Raw genomic sequence first — 14,490 nt, forward strand, 5'->3', positions numbered from 1 at the left:
GAAAGTGAAAACACTTTTTCGATTCAAGTTTATGAACAATAATAACTGAAATAATGAATCAGTTTTTCAAATTTTAAAAATAACTTTAGTTTTTGGAAAACCTTTTATATATACCTTATATTCATCGAATTTCAGTACAAACTCCAAAATTTCAGCAAGTTGTTTTACTAGGGCTTGTTGTGTCTCCAGATGTTGGGTAGGATTCAGTTTGCCACCAACCAATTGACCTAATAATTTCGGAACTATTTTTTCTAGCTCCAGTGAATGTTCGTAGCAACGTCTCAATTTCTTCACTAAAGGCAAAACAGCGTCCCATGCTTTTTCCTGACATTTGGGCGAAGGATCAGCAATAGCCTCACGAATTTCTTTCCCAGCGCCCTGAAAAAAATATAACATAACCGTATGTTGAACTTTGATAAATGTTTCAAAATTTTATGTTGCACGGTATTGATTAGAATGCAAGTTAACTACGTATGCGAATTTTTCCATTCAAAAATCTTGCATAAAAAAATTAAATTTTCATTTTCATACCTAAGTCTGGATGTTTAGGATTAAAAATTTAAAATTTAATTTTTTTTTTATAAGAATGAAGCACACCTGAAACAATTTCCTTTTTTATCTCTTAACTATTTGCTTTAGATTTTAATAACGTGTTTATTTGTTTAATGCATTATTTCCAACCCTGAAGTTAACACAATTTAATTTGGATTGGCTTGCATTAACCTTGTAATTCTAATCAGGAAAATTAAATATTTTGAAAACGATATTTTCTTTTTTATAGTTATGTATAGTTTGCACCATTTGTCAAGATTAGTAATATTTTTTATTTTTTCTTTCATTTGAAGGGTTGAAATCGAGAAAGACTTGGCGCTCAACTTTTTTTCAATTTGTTCTTTTTAGCTCACCTGATATATTGATATGTAGAAATTTCTTATGAATCCATTTAAGGTAGGGTATCTAACACTTTCAATGAAATTAAACAAATAATCCACTGTGCACTGTATGTGCACAGTCCCCCTACTTTATTAGACAATTTTTTACTTTTCCAGATAGTCAGTAGTTAGGCATAATATATGAATACATTAAAATATAATTTAAAATTAAGCAACGAGCGGATGTGAGCGGACATATTAGGAACGGGACCTGATTGAAGTATTTGTAAGCAGCTTGTAATAACTTTCAAAACTGGTTATTAATTTTCATATCCAGAAAAGTTTCGTCAAAATAATCTTATATATGTATGTATACCGATAACGCATTTACATTACAATTTTAACTTAGCAAAAAAGAATCCAATAGCATATTAGCCAGCTTTAAGGGCTTTGCTTCAACCAAATAGTAAAATATTACTTTTTTTTTAAATGCATATAGTACATACATATGTATATAACCATTAAAAAGGTATTTGTTACAAAGTGAGTTTATTATTGATATCTTGTACAAGAAATTAATTTATAAGTAATCGAATTAATAATGTGTCATGTATGGATAACAATATTGCGAATATTCACTCCACCACAAATTTACAAACCTCACCCTAACTTGATGAGAAATTATTAGCAAGTGACGTAATTTTCATACTCTCTCAATATGTTATTCACAAGTATAATAGTTTTGTTTTCTTAACGGATGTTGGTAAAACCAAAAATTAATTAGTTTCCTAAAGCTTTGGTCGGACCATTGTCACGACCACACATAACACTAAAGCTGTTTGGAACATTTAACTGCAATGCAACGAGTGCAACTCGATGAAAATGTCTCAAAATTAAATTATATTAATTCCAATGCAACATTTTGATAATACAGTTTTTTAGACAAGTTCATTTTTTTCAAATGCTTATTTACATATGTATACTTTTCTATCCACAAGAACTTAAATGAAAGTAGTGATTATATAAATAAGTACATACATATTCCCATAAATTCCTTTTTAATATTTTTAGCTCACCTTATATACATGAATTTCCTGTAGCACAATTTCTGATTCCTTTAGGACACGTTCAACTTCTTCGAAAACTTCACGCTCTGTATCTGTTGGTGCGGCATTCTCAAAGTCTAAGAAAACATCGTAGGATTTTGCAGCACAGCAGTTTGAATCATCGCGCGACAATAAACTCAACAGCTTTCCCATTTTCTTTGTTAATTAATAACTTCAAATTTTAGTTTTATAAGACACTGATTCGCTCTTTTTAAACTTGTTTTTTATTTATTTATTTTTATTTAATCAATTGTTTATCCGTGATATCCTATAACACTGAATACATTATTAATAATTTTAAAACTACAAAAAAACCCCTTTCTTAAGTTTTGCAAGTACGTATCCGAATGGGCGCAAGAAATGCGTATTGTTATACTACATTAAGTATGAAAAGAAAATTATTCAAACTATTTAACTCATAAAGAAATAAAATTGTTATTTCCAATTAAATTTACAAATATTTTTAGGTGTAAAAATTTCATTATTAATACAATTATTTATGATTTATTGAAGTTCCAGTTATTAAAATTTTTTTTTACAAAGTCCAACTGCTTTCATTCATTAATGCGAGTCTCTATTTTTATGTAATATTGTATAAATACATTTTCAATTTAATTACGAAGAATATTGGGCTGCGATTTTCAATAGCATCCCCCGATTTCGGGGTTAAAATGGATATGTACGGATAGAGGAGGTCCTCCAGATCAAGAATATATATATGTATATAGTTGCCGCTGACTTATGGTTTTTGACATATTTGCATTTAAAGTTCAAAAAATCAACTATTTAAAATGCGTCTTTCTCCGATTTATAATGCATTTTACAATTATATTTTCAACTTTTATATCCACTAACACTTCACTAATTCGTTTCTTATCATTTATTTTATAACAAATAGTGCAAATATAACTTTACTTCCATATCAAACTTTAGTTAAAATCCATTTATTCATAAAATAAGAAAATGGTTGTAAACAAGCAAAATATTAGTGTTACCATATGTTGTAATGGAATAAATATAAGAAAAAAAGAAAGATTATGAGGTCATAACTAATTCATTATCAAGTGATGAGTAATGTAAAACCTTTCAGAATTCTCATTATCTTGATAAATCCCGGTGTTGGATTGGCCAGGCTTATTTTTTTTGAAGCGCGGCCGAAGGCCGCCAACGCAAAATGGAGTTCAACGCAGAAGAACTGAGCAAGCCCAAGTGTTGGTCCGACCGAGGGTTATTTTTTTGAAGCGCGGCCGAAGACCGCCAATGCAGAAAGGAATTGTATGCGGAAAACTAATAGGGGTATTCTCATGCTCTTGCAAAGCCCGGTGCACGGTGCAAGAATTGCAGATTTACAACGGCACAACAACAAACACACGCAGAAAAATATTTGCAAGGGCTGTAAAATATGTCAGACCAAAACCTATGTATATTTGCGTGCAATGTCACGCAAAAATATAATTGCAACCCTGTTGTAGTTGCCATTTTACATAAAGACATATTACGTCGTTAAATTGTTGAGGAAGATAAGTTTTAAATGGATTTTATTATTTCTATTTAAAATTTAAAGATTTGTTACAGTTTTTTTTCTTAAAAATGTATGCAGAAGGTGCGCCAATTCACAATAGCCATGCTTAATAGTCATTCACAACAAATTGACCGAATTAGCCATTCATATATCACTAGATTCTGCAATGGGTGCTCTCGTGCTCTTGTATATTTCGGTATAGTATTTTTGCAATCTGCAATCTTGCAAGAGCAAGAGAATACCCCTAATGTGTTATATATTTCCTGTCATTGGGGTATTATTTGTTTTCTTTTGGTTCTTCTGTAAAATATGAACGTAAGGTAGCACTGATTATTAGTTAGAATGCAACCCTTTTGTTATTGTGTGAACAAAAATAATTGAACAAAAGTTATTTTTGCATTATTTAATATAAAATAAATGGTTAGAAACTAATTAGTGCAGCGTTAGTGGATATAAAACTTAAAAATATAACTATAAAATCCATTATAAATGGGAGAAACACTCATTTTAAATAGTTGAATTTTTGAACTGCAAATATCTCAAAGACCATAGGTCAGCGGCCCCCTTATTGGAAAGATCGAACTTTTTAATAAACCCCCCCTCGACCCCCTATGCAAATGCAGAGAATTGTAACTAAAATAAAATAAAGCTTTATTTACAACAAATATTAAAAAAAAAATAGTATACAGAAACGTTATATTGAAGTGTTAGTAAGTGAAAAGTGCATAATATAAGTGAAAAAGTTATTCACAATATACAAATTTTCAATGTAAAAGTTGCCAATTTTTCAACTTTAAATGCAAATATCTTTAAAACTATAAGTCAGTATTTTAGCATTTCATTCCTTTCTGCATTGGCGGCCTTCGGCCGCACTTTAAAAAAATAACTCTGGCCGGTCCAACACCGGCTACGCCATCCACAGTATTTTAGCATTGAACACCTTTTCGCGTTCACTTCATACATTTATTGCTAAGTGGGTTTAATTCATTCCCTTTTGTTCGTGCTTTCTCGGTAATTTGACAGTTCAAATTAGGCAGTCATTTTGGTTTTTCGCGCTATTGAACTCAAAAAGGTGTATTTTACTTGAAGATTTACAAAGAAATTAACCATCAAAAGTAATTAAAAACATTACTAGTGGTTTTTATAATTCATAAGTAATATATGTGCGTGAAAATGTATCCATAATTGGTTTGGTACAATGCACAACAGTTGAAAATACACTAGCATATATTTAGAACTTTGCAAAAAATAGCATTTTTTAAAATGAATTTGTGGAAAAGAGCCTTTTAACTTTAATACATTTACTTTTATATGTGTAGTGTGTAATTTAATGTTAGCAGACCATCATATACTAAAATATTTAGAATATTGGAACATATGGCAATACTTTCCATCTGCCGACAGAAATAAGTAATAGAAAATGTGTTTCGAATAAAAGATAATCAAAACTAAAAAATTGCGTGGGGCAAACTTTATCCTATTTAATTATTACGAATTGTACATACTTGCTTATGTGTAGACTGTAAAAAAAATTCACATGTCAGTGTAAGATACTGGTATTTTTTTTATAGAAGAAGATAATATCATTGACCTGCTTTATAGATTATACAAAATTACTTCTAATTTGTTTTCTTAATTTTCCATTTCTAATTATCAATTTCAAATTTTATCTTTTTGCATACTTAAGGTATGATTCCTCAGCACAATTTTCTTATATATTTTTCATTCGTTCTGCAGCGAAGAGCGAATGCAAAACCAATACGAAGAATTATGATTAATGTTTCATTAAGCTATTTAGCTTTCTACCTTACATTATTGTATGATAGAAAATTCGCATTTTTCTCAGCCGTAAACAACTCCCTCCTCGTTCTCTTATCATTTAGAAAAAGTCAATGCTTCAACCATTTCACAAACACTTTGCAAAAATTAATTTTCATTTGTGATTATCGTAGTTAAATTACTTATATTAAAATTTGGAACCTTTTCTTTATTTATTTACAATAATTACATATGATTATTTGCTTTAAATAATGACGATCCGCACACAATAAGCAATTTAAATAAACTCAACTCACTCGATTCACCCAATTCGTTGGGAAAATTTAACTAATGAAAATTCACCGAATGCAAACCAACGAGTACCCGAGGGTTGCTTATCATTGAATCTCATTGCTCAAATAATTGTTGTACGTTTAAAAATTCCCTACAAGACGGGTAACTGGTTACCGGTAAGTTATCAGTAATTAATGCATCCGATAGGTTACTCTTGTTCTAGCCTTGGGGAAAAAAGTAACTATTTACTGTTACTGAAAACACTTTGTTTGCTAATTGTTATGGCAAAAAGTAGTTTTCATATTATTTTATGTTCTCTGGTTAAAATATTTGCTAAAGTATTTGTTACCCAAATGTCTGTTAGTGTCATTTTTTTGGTTAGCAGTTTGTTACCTATTTGTTAGCAGTAACAACAGATATACAAGTATATTCGGTAAATGTTCAGCAGAGCGGCTTTTCCAAAAACGTGCACCAATTTTCACGGGAAATGTCTTAAAATACTCGATTTTAGTTCTACTTTACGAATATGTTAGGCGCGTGCTTTTAAAAACAATATTTTCTTTGTTTTAATAGAAAAATATCGTATTTCCCGAAATCAAAAATTCACTTTTGCACTTTACACGTCTTTAGATGTTAAAAATATATTTTCTATAAATTATATACACGTAATTATTGATGCTGTTTAGTAATTTAACAAGAGAAATTGGTTTTTATGTTATTTTTATAAAAATATGAAAAATTTCATGATCACTTCACTTCAACAAAAATGGCAAGGTATGTTCGAAATTATGGCATCACTGCTGTAAATTCTGATGGGTTCATGAACTGATCGTATTCGAATTATCGATACTCTCGATATTCGTGACTAAACGAGAATTGATAAAAATGAGAAATACATAATAGAAAAATTTATAATTCATTATTATTGCAGAAAGAAGAAGAAGTTGGACCCAGAAGAATTATGAACGCCGAGGTGTTGGACCGTGTGTGTCTCTCATTTTTTTCAATTCTTGTTTAGTCTCGAATATCGAGAGTATCGATATTTCGAAACCGATCGTTGCTTGTATCACTAGTACAAAGAATGATAGAATACAAGATTACGACGACCGCCATTACGAAACGTCATAGTTCCGTGTTGAGAAGAACAAGAGTGAAAAACTGTCAAATGGCTTGCAAATTGTAAACAGAAAAGTAAACACTTTTGTAAATTCGCAAAATATTGAATATTGATATTTGATTGAATATTGTTGAGTGAAAAGATTTGAATCATTTCTAAAGAAATATATCGGCCTATTGATAATAAAATTGTCTTTTAAGTTGTGATTCAAATGGAGAAGACGTTTCTTGTGTTGTATATAAATATATACATATATTATAAGTTCAAAGGTATCAGATGTATGAAATTATGATAAAAGAATTGTGAAATTATTAACTTAGTATTAAATATATCATTTATTTTGCAAAATAACACCAATTTTTTGGCAACTTTTAAATCGGCCGGAAAACTGAAAAAACTCGTTTTCGATCCTTTAATTGCATAATAATTCTTACAACAAGCCACTGCACATTTTATTTTAAAAAATTAATGTATTTATGCTTAGAAATTTAAATAAATACAACAGTACACTTACACAGGTTTTCTTCATTTGAACAATTTCCACACATGCTACTCTATTTATTGTGGATGTGCCTAAAACTAATTATATACATATTTTCTCGCAACAATATTCTAAACATTCCACTGAAATTTTTCCTGCAAAGACGAATGAATTAATATTATTTTGGGAATTTCAAAAAGTGTTTACTTTTCTGTTTACAATTTGTATGCATTTATTGCTTGTTCTTCTCAACGCAAAACTGTTACGTCAAGAAATTGTTGAACAATGTATTTGTTTTTGTAAGAATTGTCAAGAACTAAACCGAAAAAAACTAACTGTAAACTAGTGTCGTAATCTTGTGTTCTATCATTCTTGACTAGTACCCAATTGAATTTCGAATAGTGATGCCATTTATAACGTAAATATCGTGCAAAATCATAATATTTCTTTTTGTTTTTATTGCAAAAAAACATAAATATTCGCGAATCGGAATTAAAAACGAATTTTTTAAGACATTCCCCGTGAAAATTGGTGCACGTTTTCGGAAAAGCCGTTCTGCTGAACATTTACCGTATATTCATATGTCTAGAAATAAGGCACAAATTATATATTACGCCCAAATGCACAACCTAAAACATAACTATTTGAATTAAATGTACATTATCTTATCACCTGAATTGGTTTGTAATCCTATGTATGATGATAAAAAACTGCTCTCGAAAATGTTTGATTTTTTACGATCGGTGCGCGCACATGTGTGTCGTGTATGGCGTTGTGTGCGCACAAAATCTCATTTCTCTCGTGTCGCCGAACGTTATCTATGGCCGAACAGTGAAGATCGCGGACAATGGCAAGTGTTAAGGGGAGAGTCGGCTTTCGAGGCTTAAAAAATCGATTTTTTTGAGGATTTTTGTGGTAGGGTATATGTACATGTCGGATCTTAAATTATGGTAACCAGTGTAAAAGTGACAATTCTCGTCTCTGCACTCTAACGGTTGTTTGTTAGTACGCTTTGTTCCATCTATTCGCCAGATGGTCAGGATAGTTCGATGCGAATATGAGAAAGAGATGTTGCGTGAGGTTAGAGGTTTGAGAGAAAAATACGCACTACGATTGTTGTGCGTGTATGCTTGTGCCACTGCGAGAGACAGAGATACAAGTACGTTAGTTGCACCATTTTCTGGAGAACATTTTCGGTATGCTAGAATGCTGGCGGGCAGTCTTAAGTTGACAGTGGCGTGATCAAGTTTATTCGCCGTATACAATCTGCGCAATAAAATATGAAAAATCTGAACGATAACCCGACATATATTTGAACATCTTTCAGAAATTTTTTGGATACGAAATCTTTGATATTCTGCCTTTGAGAAGCAATTGCCCGATGCATCTCGCATGTGCATTTTTCGGACGGCGGGCAGGATGCAGGTCGCAATTTCTATCGGAAACAAAAAATTCAAAGAGATTAATATTTTTTAATAATTTATCTTCTAGTTAAACTAAGTAAATTCTAAAAAAAGCGTAAAATTTTACAATTTTTTTTTTTAAATTGCATAAATAGTGGCTTTTGATCAAAAAAATTTTAATTTATGTTTTTAAAAATATGTTATAACTTGACTTTTCTTAATTTTTTTTAGTTTAAAAGAAGATAATTTTGTGCCAATGATAATTGGCAGGAGCTCGATACGAACGGACGTGTGTAGACGGTTTTGCGCGATACAATTTTCTTTTCAACTCAAATGTATATTAACCAAAATTAAAATTGATGAAAAGCCAACAACGTTTAAAGAGTTAAAAATACTATCTTCAGCAAAAGTTTTGTTTTATTTAAAGATTTAATAAAGCGTACATAAGCAAACAAGTTGCTGCTAATTTTTCTAAACAGAGTTTTTGTCACTTCAAACGGTAACGGCACGACAACAACGAGGGCATGTGATGCAAACAACAACTAAATGTAAGGAAAAGAACATAAAAGCATAAAACGTGAAGAAAACCAATAACAAAATATACGGCAACGGTGCATTGCTGATGTGCGGTCCGTTTGCAGTGCGTCGTAAATAAAGGAGGGCTACAGTAATTGCTTAGTTACATATAAATTGCGCTATCCATCGATAAATAATGCCACCCAAGAAAATAAACACAACATCACAATTTTGTGGTTATTGCTCTGAGCTGATACGAGATGGTGTACAGTCCAGCATCCAATGTGTTTCTTGCCAACTCTGGTTTCACTCTAGGTGTACAGGCCTTTCATATGTGGAATTTAAGGCCACAGCGATCAGTATCAAGAAAAAGGAGTCGGTTTGGAACTGTTCATCCTGCAGCAATGATATCAGTGTTAGGACATGTGACAGCCACTTATCTGATGATGAAGTTTTAACACACATCTCGCCACAAGCTAATGAAATGGAAAGTCTCTTCCAGAAGTACTTTGATCGCTTCACCTCTGACTATGACCGCAAATTTGAAGATCTCAAAAAGTCATTCGTAAGTAGCGTAAATAACCTTAAGGATGAGGTAAGCAATCTGTCTAAACAATATACAACACTCGCTAATAAATGTACTGCCCTTAACGATAGGCTTTCATCAGTAGAGAATAAAATTAATAATAAACTCAATGCCAAGCCTGACTTACCAGTGAGCAAGGAAGATATCTTCACTGAAATGTTGGAACGTGAGCGCCGTAAAGTCAATGTAATTGCTCTAAACATCCCGGAATCAGTCAAACCAATGGGTAAAGATCGTTTGGATGACGACAGGACAAATCTAGTAGCCGCTTTGCCTTCTTGTCTCTCGAACATTGCCACTGAATTTAAGCTACGCAGACTAGGCCGACATACACCGGGTCGTACACGTGCGCTACATATTACAACTCGCTCAGCTGATGATGCGCTCTCAATTATCAAATACAGACCACCTAATAGTAACACTGCAGTCTTTTTCAAAGCTGATCTTACCCCTTCTCAACAACAGCACCTAAAAGATTTACGACTGGAACTTGACTCTCTAGTAAAAAGCGGCAACGACAGTATGACTATAAAGTATATCCATGGTATGCCTAAGATTGTAAAGAAGAATTTTCGCTCGCACAACGAACAAGAAGAAAGTATCTCTCATCCAGTTATATTACCAGAACGTTCGAGGTCTGCGCACAAAACTCTGCGCATTTCTGACCAACACGTCGTCTAACCAGTCTGATATCATATGCATCACTGAGTCCTGGCTCCATCCATCTATACGTGATGGAGAAGTCATTGACTCTTCTTATAATATCTACCGTAAAGATCGTACATCTCATGCTAATCATAAAGTACGTGGTGGTGGAGTCTTTATCGCATGCAAACGTTATCTACACACTGAGCCAATCTCTACTGAAAATAATAACCTAGAGCAAATATTCATCAGGGTGAAGGGTGCATCCCGTGACCTAATTATCGGCTGTGTATACATACCTCCTCAGTCACCTTATGACATCTTTGTTGACCACCTGGCCACTATTTCTTTCATTAGAGAAAAACACCAAGCATCTGACTTACTGATAGTTGGTGATTTCAACCTCCCTAGCAGCTCTCCTCGTGCGGACTGTGAAAAACTACTTTACGACTGCTATTCGCTCCTGAATTGCACACAGCGCAACCACATTCTCAATGCTCACAACTCAGCCCTTGACTTATGTTTCAGCGACATCGACATTTCTCCTGAACACTCGCTTGCCTTGGTTCCTGAAGACACATATCATCCCGCTCTAGATATCACGCTCAACTTTCAGCCTGGACTAGTTCCTATCTACTCCTCTACGTACTCTTTCAAAAAGGCCAACTATGCTGAGCTCAACACTTTCTACCTGAGAACAAATTGGATCGATTTATATAAACTCAGCACAATTGATAGCAAGCTTGATTATCTCTACGCTAAAATCTTTGAAGGGATTAACCAGTTCGTTCCAGCATATACTTATAAACACAGCAGTTATCCACCCTGGTTTTCAAAAGATCTCATTCGCAAAATTAAATTGAAGAAGTCGGCGCATGCGTTGTACAAGACAAGACGTACCAACTACAATTACTCTTGCTTCAGTAAACTGAGTGAAAAGTGATAAATATAAAAATAAAATTGAGAAAAATAAAAGTTGGAATAACTTATTAACGAAATACAAAGAAATCGGTAAAAGTGTTACATTAGAAATAAATTCGAAGAAATGTTCCTCTTGCTTGTCGCACATGTTCACTGTGTGAAAAACCGACGCAAAATGGATTTGTGTGTCGTGTATGGGCGAAACGAATTCACACAGATCGAACGCACATGTGTGTCATGTATGGGCCAAGAATGATAGAATACAAGATTACGACACTAGTTTACAGTTAGTTTTTTTCGGTTTAGCTCTTGACAATTCTTACAAAAACAAATACATTGTTCAACAATTTCGTGACGTGACAGTTTTGCGTTGAGAAGAACAAGCATAGAAATGCATACAAATTGTAAACAGAAAAGCAAACACTTTTTGAAATTCCCAAAATAATATTAATTCATTCGTCTTTGCAGGAAAAATTTCAGTGAAATGTTTAGAATATTGTTGCGAGAAAATATGTACATATATAAATAGTTTTAGGCACATCCACAATAAATAGAGTAGCATGTGTGGAAATTGTTCAAATGAAGAAAACCTGTGTAAGTGTACTGTTGTATTTATTTAAATTTCTAAGCATAAATACATTAATTTTTTAAAATAAAATGTGCAGTGGCTTGTTGTAATAATTATTATGCAATTAAAGGATCGAAAACGAGTTTTTTCAGTTTTCCGGCCGATTTAAAAGTTGCCAAAAAATTGGTGTTATTTTGCAAAATAAATGATATATTTAATACTAAATTAATAATTTCACAATTCTTTTATCATAATTTCATACATCTGATACATTTGAACTTATAATATATGTATATATTTATATACAACACAAGAAACGTCTTCTCCATTTGAATCACAACTTAAAAGACAATTTTATTATCAATAGGACGATATATTTCTTTAGAAATGATTCAAATCTTTTCACTCAACAATATTCAATCGCTTCACTAAAACTTTTCATTAAAATCGAAAGAATTAATAATATTTTGCGAATTTACAAAAGTGTTTACTTTTCTGTTTACAATTTGCAAGCCATTTGACAGTTTTTCACTCTTGTTCTTCTCAACACGCAACTATGACGTTTCATAATGGCGGACGTCGTAATCTTGTATTCTATCATTCTTGTGTATGGGCCCTATTAGGTTTGCGATTACATGGGGCAACTTTAGTTGCTAATTCTCGGGCGATTCTCTTTTGCTGTCGCCCATTACCTTCACACGAGCAACTTGTGTTGCGCAACTCTGCTCGAGTTTTTTTCTCATTCTCTTTCACTTTACTTTAACCCATTGTCTACTCTTTACTTTAACCCATTGTCTCTTCTTTTTCCTTATAGGTATTTGGGCCACTCTATCACATATATTAATCAGCTCTGTCAATTAAGAAATACATTTTATTTATTAAAACAAAGATATATCACCCTTTTTACTATCTTCTGAATCAATTTGTATGGCTTCCTCCATACATTTCACAATATCTTTAATTAATTCGATTTTTTCGTCATACTCCATTTTCTAAATAATTTATATTATATTATGTATATTTGTATACATATTTGCAAATTACTTACCAAAAGATGAAATTAAATTTTTTAAATATATTCAAAATATTAATTTCAAAAAAATATACGCAAATGCAACTATGTACTACGAAAGAAAGAACACGAATGCCGAAAAACGTCGCAGCAAACTGTTACGAATAAGAACACAAAGCGAGTTGCTGAACACTGGAAACTCGGCGCGATTCCCCTCTCCTCGTCGCCCCCTCGCCTATAAACTAAGAGTTGCCGCAACAAAAGTTGCCGTGTGTGATAAGGCTCTAGCATGTTAATATTACAATAGGGGTATTCGCTTGCTCTTGCACGATTGCAGATTGCAAAAATACTATACCGAAATATACAAGGGCACGAGAGCTATTGTGAATTGGCGCACCTTCTGCATACATTTTTAACAAAAAAACTAACAAATCTTTATAATTTAAATAGAAATTATAAAATCTATTTAAAACTTACCTTCCTCAACAATTTAACGCCGTAATATGTCTTTATGTATAATGACAGCTAAAACAGGGTTGCAATTATATTTTTGCGTGACATTGCAGGCAAATATACATAGGTTTTGGTCTGACATATTTTACAGCCATTGCAAATAATTTTCTGCGTGTGTTTGTTGTTGTGCCGGTGCACCAAGAGGAAATATATGCAATTCTTGCACCGTGCAAGGGTTTTGCAAGAGCAAGCTAATACCCCTAATATGTTTACAATGTTAATAGTTTTTCTCTCCCTACTACGCTTGTGCAATCTGCTACCTACGGCTTGCAGGGGGGTTGTCTACATGTACATACATATGTATGTTATAAATTATTTATAATATAATTTCAGCCGAAGGCCCGTGATCTCCGAGATGACTATCCTTTGCGTTAGAACGAGATTACACTAGGGTTGTATTTCGAAATTTTGGATAAATGATGATGTTGAAAGTTTATCAAGAAATAGGGAAATCAATGTAAGAATTATTGTAGCAACAATGCAAAGAGTTTTTAATCTTATATGGCGGATAAAGGAAATATTTCATTTGAGGTTAGTGAAGTTACATAAATAAATAGGACTAATATATCACCGGTTCGGAGGTGCCAAGCGATATTCTACCACAAAGTGGTGCAAAAATTATCAGTTACCCCTTGGGATGTGGATTTACTCCTTTTTAACATATGTATGTATGTCAAAATAGTTCTATTTAAATTGCGTGTGTTTGGGTCCCGTTCACGACGCACTGTGGAACAAGGGATAAGATAGCGAATTTTCGGGGTTGACAGAATTTTCTTAGAATGTGGCAGACAACTAGTCACCACAAATTCTCATGGATAGGAATGTCATTATTTTTGAAGACTTTGGTTCATGGCGTACATCATAGATCTCAACAAATGCATTACTGTATGGGCTCCAATTGTGATTTGGTTATTTGCACTAAGTCTTTCCAAAATCTTGCTACTCTTTAAATTTGTGAAGTCATCAGAAGCAAATGCCAGCGAAAATACATAATAAAGTAATTTAGGGTAAGGCTCTGCCGTCTTCAGATAGAAATTATTTACTAATTCTAATAAAACTACATTTTTATTTATTTTGTTTTTTTCGAAGTAAAGTATCATGCCTTTATTTCACTATTCTGCTTACAGAGAATATTTAATATTATTTTTTGTTTTTTGCTCGCTTGATATACATACA

The 14,490-nt window shown here is 32.6% G+C and overlaps 1 protein-coding gene across 3 annotated transcripts in view; it reads right to left on the bottom strand.

Moving 5' to 3' along the window:
- LOC120778636 (CYFIP-related Rac1 interactor B) overlaps positions 1–5,485 on the bottom strand; it is an 8,719-nt gene extending 3,234 nt beyond the window's left edge. The window contains exons 1-3 of one of the 3 annotated variants that reach the window (XM_040110533.1): positions 5,312–5,485; positions 1,949–2,246; positions 115–378 (exon numbers count right to left, since the gene is read on the bottom strand). In XM_040110533.1, the coding sequence (XP_039966467.1) occupies positions 115–378; positions 1,949–2,131 (447 nt within the window). In that variant the 5' untranslated portion in view covers positions 2,132–2,246; positions 5,312–5,485. Of the gene's footprint in view, positions 1–114; positions 379–1,948; positions 2,255–5,306 lie in introns of all 3 variants that reach the window. The other 2 variants (XM_040110531.1, XM_040110532.1) reach the window with 2 other exon arrangements.
- Positions 5,486–14,490: the final 9,005 nt, after the last annotated feature.

Source organism: Bactrocera tryoni, chromosome 5 (genome assembly GCF_016617805.1).
Source record: "Bactrocera tryoni isolate S06 chromosome 5, CSIRO_BtryS06_freeze2, whole genome shotgun sequence".
NCBI lineage: Eukaryota > Metazoa > Arthropoda > Insecta > Diptera > Tephritidae > Bactrocera > Bactrocera tryoni.